The 17,611-nt window shown below is 33.7% G+C and overlaps 1 protein-coding gene across 1 annotated transcript; it reads left to right on the forward strand.

Annotated features, from left to right (window-relative positions):
* The first annotated feature begins 15,062 nt into the window (after positions 1 to 15,062).
* LOC127129742 (auxin-responsive protein SAUR72) lies at positions 15,063 to 15,985 on the forward strand. Its single transcript, XM_051058891.1, has one exon. It carries the CDS (start codon positions 15,374 to 15,376, stop codon positions 15,800 to 15,802), a length of 429 nt encoding a protein of 142 aa, XP_050914848.1. The 5' UTR covers positions 15,063 to 15,373; the 3' UTR covers positions 15,803 to 15,985.
* The last annotated feature ends 1,626 nt before the right edge of the window (positions 15,986 to 17,611 follow it).

Below are 17,611 nucleotides of genomic sequence, written 5' to 3' on the forward strand. Positions count from 1 at the left end.
GTGGCTAGATGAAGATGAGAATCAGCATGAAAATGGTCCACAAAGCTCCTAATCATAATATATGTCTCCCAAGTATCTAAGTTTGCCAATTTGATCAAGATAACCCAAAGGGCTTGAGGATTGTTTCCTAAGGAAACCCTAATTCAATTGTGCATTGATTGTGCCTTGCTCATGAAGCAACCTCAACATATGATTAAATTTTATCAAGGTAAGTTATTTCATTCATTATTTTATGCATATATGAGCCTATGTGAGGATCCTCAATCATTCATTCATCAAGATTTGAAGTTTGGCCTTGAGAAGTTGACCAGTCAAGTCAGCTGACTAAACTGAAGATCACTGAGACATAACTTTTGATGTGTTTGTCAAATGAATATGACCCCGAGATAAAACATGTTCTTAAGAACCATATGAACAACTTTCATGTTCATCCAAAATCGTTTTAAAACTTGGAAGGTCATCATTCATTTCAAAACATTATAGGTCATTTTGACTGAAACCCTAATTTTGGGTCAACTTCCCAAGGACCTAACTCCCTTTATTTTTATGATTTTGAGGTGAAACCAATTGAATTGGAAAGCTTAAGATGTCTAATTAAAATGTTATGTTGGACAAAATTTCATAATCCTAAAAGAAACACATGTGATAATACAAAACATTATAGGTCACTTTGGACCAAAGCTATTGAATTTGAAAAATGCCCAACTTCAAGTGCCCATAACTTTCTCACGAAAAAAATCCAAATGATGCAAAATTTGAGTCTAAATTGATCATCTTGAAAAGATCTACAACTTTGATGTTGGAGGCTTTTCCATTTGAGGCTTGCATCATTAAAACAGAAGGGCTTGAAGATGCTTACTTTTGGGGGAAATTTTCAAAGGTGATTTAAACATGTTTTGTACCCAAAACTTCACAGCCAGTTTTCATAAATTTCCAAACTCCAAATGATTTTTTGCCCAACATGACTTTTGTTCCTTATTTCAAGGGTTTTCCAACCATTACTCACATTAATTTTTTTGACTTTCCATGAGTGAGTTTCAAAGAGCTTAATGTTTATGTTCATTTTTGCAATTCGCATCATAACTTCATGTGCAAGCATATGCCAAGCCTTGTGCACGTCCAATTCACTTACCTTTGATCTCAGCATGGATTTCCCTTCACTCTTGGGCCTCACATGCGCCTGTACAGGCCCATGCATGGAGGATCCAAAATTCATGCACACGAGGGAAAGCATTGCTTTGCATCTATTCCAGCTATAAATAGAAGCTCATACTCATTCAAATGATAACCCCAAGGAGATCTAAAACGCTGCTGGATTGAAAACCAAACCCTCACCAAAGGAATTTTAGTTTTTTTCTATTCCATTTTCAAGCTTTAATTTCAACATCATTAGTTGAATTTCAAAGCATAATTCCTTAACCTTACATCACCATCACACTTTCAGACCAAAATTGGATCAAGAGCTTGGACAATTCGTGATGTTTGAAGCTTCATTTCAGAGGTATATTACCAAACTTTTTTGATTCAGATCTTAAAATATAATGTGAATTCCTTTGGTTTTTGTTGTTTTCTGAAGTCCTCAAGCATGAGGCAGGCCAGTGGTGGTCTTAATTTTGCAAATCGTGCCATTTCAGATCAAGCACCGTGATCTTCAAGCTCATGTTTCTCTTTAAATAGGAACTTTGGGAATGATCTATGGTTACAGGGGTGATGTACATCACCTCTGCTTCATTTTGATACCTTGCTTTTTCATTTTCATTAAAGTTTGATTCCCTGCGCGTGGTGGCCGGAATTGGTTGTCTGGCCGGAGAAGATGGTGGTTTCCACCACCATCCCCACGTGGGAGCTCTAGAGCCCTTGGATCTTGATAAAACGTTTTAATCATGGCCTTGTATTATGTTGACTTATTTTAATTCAATGTGTGATGCACTTGACTCACGTATACCATATGACCGCGCCTTTGAACCCTCAGCTCATTGCCACGTCAATTAATAAAGTGATCCAATGGCAGCGCATTTTTGCTATTTTTCCTATTTTTTGTTAATTCCATTTAATTCCTTTTATTTTCAAAATTCATAAATATTTTATTTGAAGTCACAAAAATATGAGACCAATGCCAAAAAAATTCTTGAAAAATCTAGTTTCATATTTTGATTTTTAATTAATTTTGTGACTTCATTTAATATTTTTTGTGAATTATTTGGTTTTTAATAGTTTTTAATTCATTTTAATTACTTTTTGATATTTGAAAAATCCAAAAATATTTTCTTAACACCTATATCATGATAAGTCAATGAAAAATAGTCTCATCAATTTCTTAATTGATTTGATATTTATTGGAGATTTTAATTCATTTGTGTTATTTTTTCATTGTTTTCATTGTTTTAAAATAGTTTCTGATTTCAAAAATTATTGAAAAAATTTGTCAAAGCTTGTTTGACCATATTAGACCTATGAGAATTTAATTGGACTTGTTGAAGTTTATTTGAATTGAATTTGAGGTTTGACCATATTTTGTCCATTTTATTTTTGCATTTATTTTTAATTCAAAAATACCAAAAAAATATGTTTGACTTGTGATCTTCATTTCTCTTTTGTTTGACATTGGTTGATGATGATTTGATTCACCTTTGACCAATTGTGTTTGATGCTTGAATTCTTTTTCCATTCATTTCATCTTCACCTCTTTCTTTTTAATTTTTGGCCAATGAGTTAATGTCTCATGGTTGGTCTTGACATATGAGAGGCTTAACCTTCTTTGATCCAAATCAAACTCAACTTGATCCAAGATCAAGTGAGTTGCTTTGTGTCCAAGATAGGTTGCTTCTTGGTCAAGCAAAAAACCTAAATTCCATACAAGGCCTTTCTCTTTTCTTTTGGCATGACAAGTTTTAGGAGCTTGGCTTACAAGTCATGATCTCTAACTTGTGTTTATTTACCTATAGTTTTATTGACCGGCCTCAGATAGGTGTGACTACTACATTAGTCCACTTACGATTGCTTAACATAGCGATAAATTGTCTTGTGACCAACTAACATAACTATACTAATTACTAACTTTAATTTGAGCATTTAATTTCTTGCAATTTACTTTAATGCAATTTACTTCTTGTTATTTTATTCATATTGCTTTTCCCTTTACTCATTTGAGCATATATTTTATGTTTATGCCATTTTCCTTTTGCTCATTTGAGCTCGTTATTGTACATAAATATATTGTTGCCTTGTGTTTGTTTTGCGTTTTTGTTTGTGTGAACCAAATGCAAAAAGGAGAAAGGACTTAGAATTAGGACTTACCTATGCTTAAAAAAGTTCAAGAGCAACTAGACCTCATGCCTTTAGAATGCTAAACTTTTTGAAGAGGAACTAGGCCTCATGCCTTTAGAATGCTAAATTTCAAAGTTGACTTCAAAGGACTTCCTTTCCAAAACTCATTCTTTGTCCATTCCTCTTATTGTGTTGTGAACTTTTTGATGTTTGTTCTTGGGTGATAGGGATTCCATCTTGAGATAGTAAGAAGGACCATTGTCATGAGTAGCCAAGTTAAGAGAGATAAGCCAAATGGAGATCCTAGGAGCTTGAATCCAAATATTGTGTGATTGCTTGTTGTTTGCTAAGTCCAAAGGAAAGGAGCATCTTGACTCATCTCTATGATTTCAAGAAAAGGAACTCCAAGGGTTTTATCTCTTCTCTTATCTTTGTATGCTTTAGGACTAGTTATTCTCTTCTTCTCATCACTCTAACCCAAGCCAAACTCTTTTTGTGCAAACTTTGACTTTGTTTCAAATTAGAAAGCTAGGCCTTATGCCTTTGACTTTTCAAAATCTTTTCATTAATACTTATTATGAATAGATCTTAATTCAACTTGGACCTCATTTTGTAAATAAATCTAACTTATAAATACAACTCACTTCAAATTGTTTTTGTGGTTCCAATGGCCACTTGTCAAAACTTTTTCATAAACATTAGTCATAGGTTTGAGTTATCATAGTGGTTGATGTAAACCTCACCTTATCCTTAGTGGTTGGATTATAATCCTTCCATACTTATTATAGGGTCAACCCCTCACTAGTATGTTGAAGCCTTCCTCACATGGTGGATTGTTGGTTTAGGTTGAGTTTTCTCCCTTTGATAACAAAAGACCTTAAGGCTTTTGATCAAATCAATTCACCAATCTTTTGAGATTTTTACTCTAAACTACGAGGTTTTGATCCTACCTTTGTGATGAGACGTAGGCAATGGGTTCATCCATTCAAACAACAAAATTGTAAATACAATCTATTCTTTTTTCATCCCTCAAATATTTTGCACATATTTTCACAAATACCAACCTACAACACACATTTGCAAAAAGAGGTTCCCTTAGAGTACTAAGGATGTTTTGGGTGCGTAAAATCTTCCCATTTCATAACCAACCCCCTTACCTAGATCTCTGACATTTTTATTAGTTTTTTATTTGATAAAACTTCTTACTTGGCTTTTGTTCGCTTTTTAGCCTTTCCTTTGGACAAATAAAAGTGCGGTGGCGACTCGAATTGTATGTTTACTTTTGGTTTAGTCAATAAACCATAAGGTAACGAATACCCCGCTACACCAAGAAAAGTTCATGAGCACTCTTCCCAAACAAATATTTTCCTCTCAAGGTATTCAATTATTTACGAAGCTTGAGGAATTGATCTTTCATATCATCCATCTTCTCATACACATCTGGACCCTCAGACGGCTCAGAGTGGTAGATAGTATCCTCAACATGAGGCAGAGTGTGAACAACAAGAGGTGGCACTGACATGACCGGGCTAGATGTCGGCTGAGAAACAAAGGTGGGCGCATACCCTTCTGGCATAAAGTTGGATGGCATCCCCCAAGGGAATCCAGTAGGTATAGAGGGAACATATTGACTGGCAGCATCAACCAGAATAGTTGAGGTAGCCACCTCATAAATAACAGTCCTCTGGGGAGGAGTTACGTGAGTTGATGAAGATTGGTTATGTGCAGCAATGAAAGATTCCGTCAGCGTCGTTAACCTGGAAATCTTATATTTCAGCTCCCGATTCTCTTGCTCTAGATGCTTCATCCTTCTTGGTTGATTAGCACGAGTGTTATAACGGTGAGTCAGCTTGGTTGATGCACATAATAAGAACTGATAAGACATATGGCGGAAGAAAACCTGTTATGCAAATGATGCATTAAATGCAATGTTTTTTATTGTTTAATTTCAAGGAACATATGAAGTTCTATTTGCAAATATGTAATAACAAAAATTTAATTGACCGTAATAATCTCTTTTTATTCATAAAGTTTGGAAGGATTACACAGAGTACAATTTCAGAAACCAAAGTACAAATACAAGAGAAAAGGAAACTATCATCCTAAGGATCCCTTAGCAACTGTATCAGATGATCTGGATGTGGGTGCATACTTCCTTCGGATGCGTCGAATCTCATACTCAAAGGATGTCTTCATCTGAGCCTTCTCAAGGACTAGCTGATCAATAATCTTCTTCCAAGCACCAGAAGGCCGAGGCGTGCTAGAGGAAGGTAGACCCTCTAGCTCTCTCTGTCTCTTCACTCCTCGGTCTTCAAGAATCTCAATAAGTGCATCCTTGTCTTTCGACTCAAGTTATAACTCTTCATGCTTTCGGCTTAAAGTATGGAACCGCTCTTCCCACACATCTTTCTCTTGCTTCATCTTGATGAGTGCGTCTTCTAACTCCTCTATATCTTGGTTAGGGAGAGTTGATGGCTCATCCATAACTAAATACATAGGTCTTTCACAAGCATACAACATCTTCAGCTCTAAATCTCTCTTCTTCACCCAAATAGTGTAAGCTTCCAAAGCTACACAGTTGCACGGACCAAGCTCAAATCTTCCCTTCTTATGTACATTATGCCAAGCATGTATCATCCTTTGCTTCAAATTTTGGGGATCCTTACCCTCTTGATAGAAAAGACCTTATAACTGAGTGTTATTAAGTTTATCTCTAAAGGGGAACCCAAGTTGACGACGAGCCAAAGCAAGGTTGTAGTTGATTCCTCCATGTGTTCCAATGAGAGACACATTAGAGAATTCACCACAACTATCAATAATGTCCAAGATACTTAATGCAGAATCATACCAAACAATATCGTCATTAGTGAGAGACATAAATCTCTGAGACCACCGTAGACATTGTTTGTTCTCCAAGAAAGCAAGCGTCTGAGGCAAGTGCAAAATAAACCACTTGTACAGAAGAGGAACACAACACACAATAGTCCCACCACCTTTAGAAATCCTCAAATGCAAAGAGAAATACATATCACCCAATAGAGTAGGAATAAGATTCCCAATCAAGAAGATTCTAATGGCGTTAACATCAACAAAATCGTCAATGTTAGGGAACAAAGCCAAACCATATATGAGCAATACAAATACGGCTTCAAAAGCACCTATACTACCGGCTTGAGCAAAGACAATAGCTTTACCAACGAGGAACTCAGAAGTCAACCCAAGAATACCTCATTTCTTTACCAAATGAACGTCAACCTCGGATTTCTTCAGATGAAGAGCCTTAGCTATGATATGAGGTATGGGAATCTCCTCCAATCCATTAAAAGGTACTTTGTCAGATACGGGTATTCCCAAGAGATGGGCAAACTCTTCTAACGTGGGCACAAGTTGATAATTACGAAAAGTCGAGCACCGGTAGAGAGGATCATAGAATTGAACCAAAACACTCAGAAGTCCTTCAACCACATCAGCAGATAATACAGGCAAAAGCTTCACATGGCATTGCTTGAAGTCCAAGGGATCTAATACAAAGGATGACAACTTCCTTAGCTCTTTCAAATCAGGACATCTGAAACCATACTTCTTAGTGTTCCTTCGTTCGTAATCCATGGTCTGAAAATATTTGCAAATAAGACCTTAGTTCCTTGAAATTTATTTTTCTATGATGAATGTTATGATGCGCATGTATGCATGAATGCAACAATCACAAACAAGGGATCACACACAAGGAAAACACAAACAATGGTCAAGGGATGGATCATGTCATCGTCAAGATAAATCATCCATTTTGGTGGATTATGGTTTTCACCTTATCAACACCCAAGTTCCATTGATATTGACATGACTTAATCTGATCAACCAAGAATCAAAGGGTTTGTTGTGAGTCACGAGCATGAAGTCAAGTTAAGAACCATCCCAAAGGAGTGTACTAAGGATAAAACTTGTAGATCATATTTTAAGAAGTTCCCAGAGTCTTAATCCCATCTATCGGATATTATAGGTTAGGATGATTGACTCATAAATCCATAATATTTTCAAGAGAAACTCGTCTGAATGTAGTATCGCGTAACAAGTGTTATCGGGTCTACACCTGAACAGCCTTTGCACTACGTCCTATATAGGCCAAGTTGGGTTAAATGTTCTACGGTCCTCAGCTTCTCGGACCCCAAATCAGAGAAAGTAATGCCTAACCACAAACAACTTGTGTGCCATTAGTAACTCCAAAAGGATCTCCAATGAGTAGATGGGTCTCAAGCCAACTTGTTAAGGACTACTCCACACAAGTTGAATATGACTATACCATCCTCCTATCTTAATTGCACTCAAGTTCGGGTTAGAACTTATCTCACCACTCAGAGATCACCAAGCACAACTGACAGATTATATCACACAAACAAACATACAAATATCAAATATACAAATATATACACATAAAAAAGTAGGCTAAACCCACTGAGGACTACTCCCCAACAGAGTCGCCACTTAATTTCTGTAACGGTAAATTCATGACCATCAAGCTATGGATAAGCCTGACGTCAATAAAACCAGAGTCACCACCGCGCTTTTATTGTTTCCAAAGGAAAAGGGAAAAGTACGAACAAAACTCAAAGGTAAGAAGTTTTCAAATCAAAACTAATAAAATGCTAGAGATTACATGTAAGGGGGTTGGTTACATAGAGGGAAGGTGTTAACACCCAAAGTGTCCTAGGTACTCATAGGGAGCCCTTTTTTATGTGTGCATGTGTTTTTGGTATAAATGATATTTGAGAAAAAAATAGAGTGTAGGGATGAGAAAAGAATTCATTGATTATATTTTTGTGTTTGACAAGACCTTTGGAGTTGTGCCTACGTACCAACATAAAAATGAGAGATCAAAACCTCGTAGTTCGTGGTACAAATTTCAAAGAAGTTTGTGAATTGCTTTTAATAAAGGTTTAATAAGAAAAGGCACAAAGGGCCAAAAGTTGAGTGGAGTTGTTAGTTCTTTTTGTCTTTTTGAAATGTTAAGTCAATATGATTAAGTTTATTTACAAATTTGATTTAAGAAAAAGGTTTGAAAATTCATTGGCATAAGGCCAAAGTTTCTAATCATTAAAACAAAGCCTAAGTTTGAAATCACAAGCAAAGAAGGTTTTGAAAAGGGGGAGAGATTTTTAAATTTAAGAAGTGGGAGGAGATGAAGAGGCTATCCTAAGCATAAATTAAAAGTTAAGGGTTGAAAAGATCTGACCAATGGGATACAATCCAACAGACAAGAATGTCATATAGAAACTCAATTTCCCTTTGGACTTTAATCAAGCAAACATCAATAAGCAATGAACAATATCAGACAACATGAAGATCAAAGCATCAAATAGAGATAGCCACATCCAAGCAAGAAATTCCCATAACTAACAGTCTTCTTTGTCTTCTCATGTATCAAATGAATTATTCCTTGATCAACTCAAAGCAAAGCATCAGACACAAGGTCAAAATAACAATTAGCATAAAGACATAGTAGCAGATGAATTTAGACAAGATCCAAGGCTTGCATCAGATGAAGGCTTAGTTCACAATAGCTTGGTCTCAAAATGTTGGCATTGGCCAAGTCCTTTTTGCATAGGGATTGTTTCCTAATTCTAAGTCCAAAAGCTCATATCAAGATCAACAGTCCACCAGATGGTTTTTAGGGTTTTTTGTTGTTATTAGGTGTTTTAAGGTTCTAAGACCATAAACATAGTCAAAACGCATAAACAAATATATATATACAATCACAAGATATGACTCAAATGAGCAAAGTGAAACTGGCATAATCATAAACAAGTTAATGGAATGTAAAATGGCAATGAATGGCAAATGACTGAAATTTAAATTGGATAAAGTAAATGACTTGAAAGTAAAGCAATATTAACAAGAATTAGTCAAAGGTTAGTCAAAAGTTATTCAAGTGTTAGTGGTTATTTTTTTATTGATTAAGTCATTATTTGGAGAACAATCAACCATTCTTTCACAAGTATGAATCCTTAAACCAAGACATCTTCCATGAGAAGGACTCCAACTTGGATAATTCAACAAGTATGCCACTAGCTCTGATGAAAGGAAAAAAAGTCAAGTCTCCACACAATACCATGAAGAATGGGAGACTTACAATCTCAATTACTAGAATTCTATGTCATTAGGGTCAAATTTAGCTATATGTTAAGCAATCGTAATTGGACTTATGTAGAAGACATAACTATCTGAGGTCGGATAATAAAAATTTAGGTGTTAATGCATGATAGAGATTTGGTATGAAGAACTAAACTCCTAAAACATACCACACACTAAAAGAAAAGATCAAGAGGGAGAGACCTATCTCAGTCATACTTATATTGGTTCATCTGACACATGGTCATTGATGAACCAATTAGCCTTAAGACATTGGAGATTTCATTGGTCAAATGAGGGAATGGGAAATAATAGGGATGAAGATGAAGAGGGAAGGGAAGATAGAAACACAAATTGGTCATGGGGGGATTTTCATCAAATCAAAACCATTAATTCATTTTGGGAAATGAAATGTACATTTCACCAATCCCCTAAATCCAATGGTTTTGATCCAACAAAAGTCAAATCAACCTTGACCAAGACCCAAACAGAAAGTCAAACATCACAAGACCATAAAAATGGCTCAACATAATTTTTAAGCATTTAATCAATTAAAAATCCGAGTAAAAGTGAATTAAAATACATTTTTATTTGGTCAAAACCTAAAATCTCTTCAAAACACAAAATAAATGGCCAAGAGATTATCATAGGTCAAACAAGGTCAAATGACCGTAGAATTTTTTTTTCATGATTTTTGAAAAGTCGGAAGTATTTTCAAACAATTAAAAATATGCACACAAAAATTTAATTTATGAAAAATATCAAAATGAATCCAAAAAATAATTTTAATTCAGAATATGAAAGAGAAAAATATTTAAAGATTTTTGGTGAAAATCCCATATTTTTTGGATTAAAAATGAAATTAATATGAATTAAACAAAATAAAAGGATTAAACATAAAATCAGAAATTAAAATAAAATAAGAAAAAACAAGGGCCACCAGATCTCCCTCATTAATTGAGGTGGCATATCTGATGGCCACACGCGCGCGTTCCATGGTGGTCTTGAGTCAACGTGATGTACGCGTGGTAATTCAAAACAAAGGTCCAAATTAGAACATCCAAACATGATCAGATGGCCAGGAGGTGTGCCAGCACACCACCGGAGCTAGGGTTCCGATCATCTTCTCCGGTGACCTCCACCAGACTGGTCCAACTTCATCTCAATGAAAAATAAAAACAAGGACACTATTTCAAAGAGAAAATGCCCAGGATCGTGAATTTGGCCTCAATTTTGTCCAATTCCAAGTATATAAAAAGATACAGGGATTTGAATTTTGAGGATCATGAACTGAGTTGCTTCGATTTAACCTCAAAGCAACTCAATCTTGTTGCATATATTGGTAGGACTTCAGCCAACCAAAAATCAAAGAGAATGGTGAAGAATTGAGAGAGAATCGAAGAGATGAAAATTCTTCAAGGGAAAATCATCTTTAGAATCTTGCAGAAGTTGAATTGGATCAAGGAAAGGCTTGGATTCTTGGAGCATTAACTTCAAAACTGAAGTGAAATTTAAACACGATTTTCAATTGAAAACCTTCAAGATTGTCCTCTAATGGTGAGGGTTAGCATTGCAGGTTCAAAGCTTGGGCAAGGTGTCCATAATTTTGAGCATGAAGGGTCTCATTTATAGGCAATGCAATTGGTTTTCACACCCTTCTATCAAAATTCCAAAAATAGCAATTCACCCTTGCATGGTTGCATGGGCGTGTGATAGGCCCATGAAATGATGTAATCATGTCCATTTTTCATCATGTGCAATGCTGAAAGTGTGTCATGTGATCATGCAATGGAAATTGGAATGTGAACATGAAATTCATCCAAATGAAGCTTTATGAAGAACACATGCTCAAGTCCTCAAATTCTTAGCCAAATGAGATGATCTTCAACTTTTTGGAAAGGTGAGATCAAGAGGAACAATTTTCATGTTGAACACTTTTCCATTTGAATCTTGGATCATGATAAGTTTTGAGGTGGAAGTTTGGGGAATCAAACATATTTGAGAATTTTCTAAGTACCAAGTCAAATGTTCACTTCTTCCACCTTGAATAACTTTTGCTATGGGTTTCACATGAAAAAAGTTCCTTCATAAAAGTTGTATCTATTTAAAACCTATTAAATTTGGTCACCAATTTTACCTTATTTGGATTTGGCATGAAAGAGTTATGCATTTTAGAAGTTAAGGAAAATCACTTGTTCAATGGTAATGGCCCAAAATGACCTATAATGTTTCCTCTTGGCACATGCATTTTCAAGTTGAATTTGAATTTATTCCAAGATTAAAAGTTGGAGAGTATATTTTAAAGTTGATCATAAAACTTGAATGGCCTTCATATCATAAAAATTGAGCAAGTTATGGTCCTTGGAAGTTGACCTCCTAACTAGGATTCAAACAAAATGACCTATAATCTTTCACCATAAAAAATGTCTTTCCAAGCAAAACTAGTTCTTGACTTCAACATGAAAGTTGTTTATAATGTCATAAGGAGTAACTTTTATCTTGGAATAATTTTCATATGACAAATATTGTAGGAGATAGGGTCTAGGGAACCCCAGTTTTGACTAGTTGACTTTCTCTGGTCAACCACCATTAACCATCTTGCAAACTTGAAATTCTCTTGATCTATTGGACTCATTGAGGATCATATATGTATAAGATGATGTAATATCAAGTATCCATTAAAATATTTGATCAAATGTTGAAAAAACTTGATGAGAAAGTCACACAAGATACCCAAATGAATTAGGGTTTCCAAGGGAAACAAGCTGCAAACTCTTGATGAATTATTAATCAAAATAATCAATGAAGATCAACGGGGACCCATATATGATGTATAGAATCAATGTGATCCATCTCTTGATTATTCTCCTTGCATTGAGGGTCTAAAACCCTAGATGTGAGCTTGATGAGGCATAAGTGAACACACACACTACCTACAAAAGAAGCAAACTATACATTGACATATTTTTGGTATTTTGGTTAGTAAATAATGAAAAACAAAGTATGATATAATCAAATGTGGTTGGTGATATCTCCCGATGCAAACCCAATGAATGTGGGGTAAGGAGGATGCCAAGGTGTGATCCCAAAACCAATGCATATGATGAGATAACATGAGGGATCTTAGGGTCAAATTGGGGTCTTACAGTAGTCTATAAATCGACTAGTTATCTCAGGTTGTTGAGAGAGGTTAGTTGTTGGTGTTCACTTTTAATCTTTAACCTTTATTGAGAAAGTGAATAGTAAAACAGTTTTAACCAATTCTTTTTCTTTATTCTTCTCTCTTTTGTATGCTGGAACAAGATTTGTTCATACCCTTATAAGGTTTTGATGGTAAAAAAGTATTTAAAGAACAACAGAGTTTGCTAATAGTTATTCAAGTGTGCAGGTTCTGAAGTCAAACTATATCAAGATCTCAAGTTTATCAAAAGATTCAGTTCCACTAAAAAGTGGCTCAGATTCTGATTGATCAAAATTTGTAGTAGTTCATCAACATCTGAAGACATCAGACTCTAGAGGTTCAGACTTTGGTCTTGACCTAGCTTCTGATGACAACTCGGATTCTGAAAGGCTGAAGGGCATCTGATCCGTACACTGTACCAAAGTAGTCTTGTCTTATCAAAGCTTCAGAATTCTGGACAAAGTCTATTAGGGTTTGTAAGGCTCAAGAAATAGAGATGTGTCATCTTTAGTCTGTTATGCCTTTTAGTAAAGACCTAGTACTTTGAAAGGTACTAAGAGCATTTCTATTATTCAGTGGACAAAGCTTCAACCTGATGCTAGTTTCCAATGACTCTCTTGACATACTTATTCACTAAGCTTGTTCGTCATGTTCAAATCCTCCAACGACTATTTATATGGTCCTATAAAAGGAAGTTCAAGGATACAAAGAAGTGTGTGTATATATATATATATATATATATATATATATATATATATATATATATATATATATATATATATATATGTATATTAGTCAAGTTGAGCAATATGGGCTCATTTACTTTGGTTGAAAACTAAGAATGTGCTAAAGATTCAAATATTGTACAAGTCTTTGAATAAGCTGGCAACAGAACCACATAACACAAAGTGTATCTGATACAAGTAAGAGCACTTTTGTATATATGTTAGCTTGTAAAATAGGATCTTAAGATTTCTTATCATTGTTTATCTTAGAAATCTTAAAGACATCTGAATCTGTGTTGTAACTATGCACTACTGATAAAAATATCAAGTGCATTTGTATTTACTATCATAAACTGCTATTTAGAATATGTCAAAGTCTCTTGCTGAGTGCTTGAGCAAAGAACTCTCTTGCTAAGTGCTTGAGCAGGGAAGTCTCTTGCACGAATGCTTGAGCATTGAAGTCTCATGCTTGAGGACAGAGCAAGAAGTCTCTTTCAGGGTTTGATTAAGCAAGATGTCTCTTTCCGTGAGATTGGGAAGGAAGTCCTGAACATGTTGTTCAGGCAATGAAGTCTTTTGGTTGGGGGCTTGAGCATAAGTTTCTTTCTAGTTTGATTAGGCAGAATATAATTTGTTGATTATAGTGAAAATCTCTTGTATTGCTAGGGGACAGAAGTACTCTTGGGTTGAGAGGAACCATGATCTATTGTATGTCTCTTTATTTACTTCTTCATTTACATTCCATTGTGCACAAACTCTGAAGTGAGACTCTGATCTGATTCAGACTCCTACTTGGATCAGAATCTAAGTTTGACATCTTAGGTTCTGAAGCAGGTTTAAGAAAAAGAAGTAGACTTTCACATACACAATTCAACATCCTCATTTCTTGTATATATTTTTCTCACCTTCACTATAAACCTAAATAGTATTTCTTGTGTTTCTTAAAGAAACTCAATATTTATCTGAATTTTTCTTAACAATATCAATTCAATATATATATATATATATATATATATATATATATATATATATATATATATATATATATATATATATATATATATATATATATATATATATATATATATATATATATATATTAATCACTTATTATAAATAAGAAATGTTTAAGAATTATTTTTTCAAAAAGGAATTGCTAAAAATTAGTTATACCTATAAAGATTTTTTTTAGAATAATTTCATATTCCTGTGACTTATTTCTATGTACAAAAATTCTTATAAAATTTTATATAAGTTAAAAAAAAACTACCAATATTTCTAACGACATCAAATTATATATTAAACCTGTTCTTTAAAAAACATTTAAGAATTAAATTTTCTATTTTTATTTTTGAATAATTTATTCTTGAAAAACATTTATAAGTTCTTAAAAAAATCCTTAATAAATAGAACAATTTTTTTATAATATAATTTATTTGAGAAATGAAAAACATATATTTTTACAGACGTGAATGATAAATTTAATATAAAAAAAATGCAAATAACTACTTATTAGTAATTTGTTAATATTTTGAAGAAAAAAAAGAGAGAGAAAAAATGATAAGAGGCAAAACCTCTCCCTAGTGCCGCGTGACTCCACATCCCCATCCCACCATGGTCCATCTACTCATCCTGTGGCAAACATCGAGAGTCGTCTCAAGACATTTACAAAAAGCCAAAAATACAAAAACAAAAGAAACAACTGATTCAAAACGATACCCTAATAATAAAATAAAATACGTACTGTACATATAAATCATATAGTAATTAAATAAAAATAAAACCAACCCCACCCTAGTCCCACCCACCTCTATATAAATTTTCTCTCTCTACATTACTTTCTCTCACCAATTGTACCTGCCAAGTACGCTTACCTGTACCTCCCACCCACACTTCTCGCATCATCACCTTTCCATTCTCTTCACTATTAATTAATTCAATTCCCCTTTTCATCTTCACATATATATAAACCACTCTCACTCTCTCCTTCTCTTCTATTCTATTATCATTCCTTTTCACTCTTCACTTCTCAACCACTTCAACTTTCTCTCTCTAGATTCCTCATCTTCTCATCATGAAGCAGTTGATTCGCCGATTATCTCGAGTCGCTGACTCTTCAACCTACACGCTACTCCGAACAGATTCATCAACAACAACAACAACTCGTCGCCGGCGACCTTCCCGCCGAGTCGAATCTTTCCGGATGGAAGTATTATCGAAGATCCGGAGATCTTCCACGGTTGTTCCGGAAGGACACGTCCCGATCTACGTCGGAGACGAGATGGAGCGGTTCGTCGTGTGCGCCGAGCTTCTCAACCATCCGATTTTCGTCAAGCTTTTGAACGAATCGGCGCAGGAATACGGTTACGAACAGAAAGGCGTGCTTCGGTTACCGTGCCACGTGTTCGTTTTCGAGCGCGTGCTTGACGCGCTAAAACATGGACGCGACACGCGCTGTATCGCTGAGCTTCTAAATTCTTCTTCTGAAGAAGGATTATGCTGATGGAGTTTAAAATTAGGTAAATTAGTGAGTTTTTTTTTGTTATTATGTAAATATGAATCAGGATCTTGAGAGAGAGAAGAAAACAAAAAACAAAAAAGGAGAAAGGAAATGTTGTTGTTAGGGTTTGTTTTGTGTCTCTGTTTTTTTGTTTGTTGGTTGTTGTTGTTGAGTGTAAAGAGAAGATATTATTATTATTATTACTCTCTTATGTTTGCAACCAAGGAATGAGAATCATGAATCATACGTCTCTTTTGGTCCTCAAATTTCGTTTTCTTTGTTTGATTATTAGCGAAACAAACAGAAAAAATTTGGGATTATTTAAACATTTCACCGTTTGTGTTTTGAGTGTTTAGTTCATTTATCTTTCGCCGTTTAGTAAACTAACGGTTCTTGTTACTTTTTCTTGTTTGGGGATTTTGTTTCTAAAATTTAATTTTACTTGAAAATGGTATTATTTCATCTGACTAATTAATATGTTATTAATGTTCTTTAATTTCTAAATATCAGCTAATTGAATTTAGCGGAAGTGCTGAAAAGTTCTATTTTAATGAGTTTTTTGAAAAGTAATTAATAATGGTGGAATCTATTAAATGGTTGGATAATAGAGAGATTTTTTGTTTCTTTGTTGTTGTGATATTCTAAAATAATTTGTTTTGTTTTTCAAGTAAATACATTTTATCTGAATGTTAAATAATTTTTTTTTAAAATTCAGTAATTAATTCAGTGCCAAGAACAAAACTCTCTACTACTTATCTCCTTTTATCTTTACAAAACTTTAGAAGAAATTACTTAAAATAAAATAAGTTACAGAAAGAAAAAAAAGTTCATTAAAATATTAAATTTATTAATAATTTTTATAAATTTATAAAATTATTTTTATTAAATAAATTAAATATTTGTGTTAAAATATTTATTACAATGTAGTATAATATTTGTGAAGGTAAAAAATTATATGAAAAAACAGGGTAGTGTATGAGGCATACTATTAAACAAAAAAAAAACCTTAATTATTTTGACACAACTAAATTATAACTAATTGTACTTGTTAAATACAATGAATGACAATCTTTATTTGTGTACACTTTGTATTGTTTGTGTACACTTTGTATGAGGATTTTAAAATTATTATGGTGTTAAAAAAAACTTATGAATGATGAGAAGCTCTAATGTTACTTTTCAACCCTATTTATGTAGAGTAATTGGGTTTGAATCTTAAGATTTATGGGATGATTATTTTGCTTCTCATAAGAGTATAAGAGTATGAAGTAAAATGATTTTATTTATTTGTCTGAGTTTCTATATTGTTTGTGTTTTAAGATGGATGATAAATGGATAGTTAGACTCCGTAATTTATCTGTAATTTAACCATCCATTTTATTCATTATTTACAAATATACCAGAATTGGAACTTATATAAAGTCTAAAAACTAAAAATATCTTATACTTAAGAACTAAGATAATATTTATTTTAAAATGATAAATGAATGATAACAATCATTAAAAAGTTAAATATAAATATGTTAAAATTCTTTAAGCACTTGATAAAATTTGTGTAACATCCCGTTTGAAAATAAAATAAAAAAATTTATGTTACAGTTATTTAATATTATTTAAAAAGATAATAGTTTCGAAAGTATCCTCATCTTAATAATGATGTTGTTACTTAGTTAATGATTATGATAAACAAATAGTAAGATCTAAATTTTGTACTATGTCTCTTTAACTGTTACTTTCCCTTTTATCGGGTAGAATTGTTGGGCTAGCCGTCATAACCAATGTGTGTACATACTTCTTGTTCTTTTTAAGGAT

The sequence above is a fragment of the Lathyrus oleraceus genome, chromosome 1 (genome assembly GCF_024323335.1).
Source record: "Lathyrus oleraceus cultivar Zhongwan6 chromosome 1, CAAS_Psat_ZW6_1.0, whole genome shotgun sequence".
NCBI lineage: Eukaryota > Viridiplantae > Streptophyta > Magnoliopsida > Fabales > Fabaceae > Lathyrus > Lathyrus oleraceus.

Coding starts and splice junctions, on each gene's coding strand:
- LOC127129742 (XM_051058891.1), top strand. CDS start 15,374: ATGAAGCAGTTGATTCGCCGATTATCTCGAGTCGCTGACTCTTCAACC.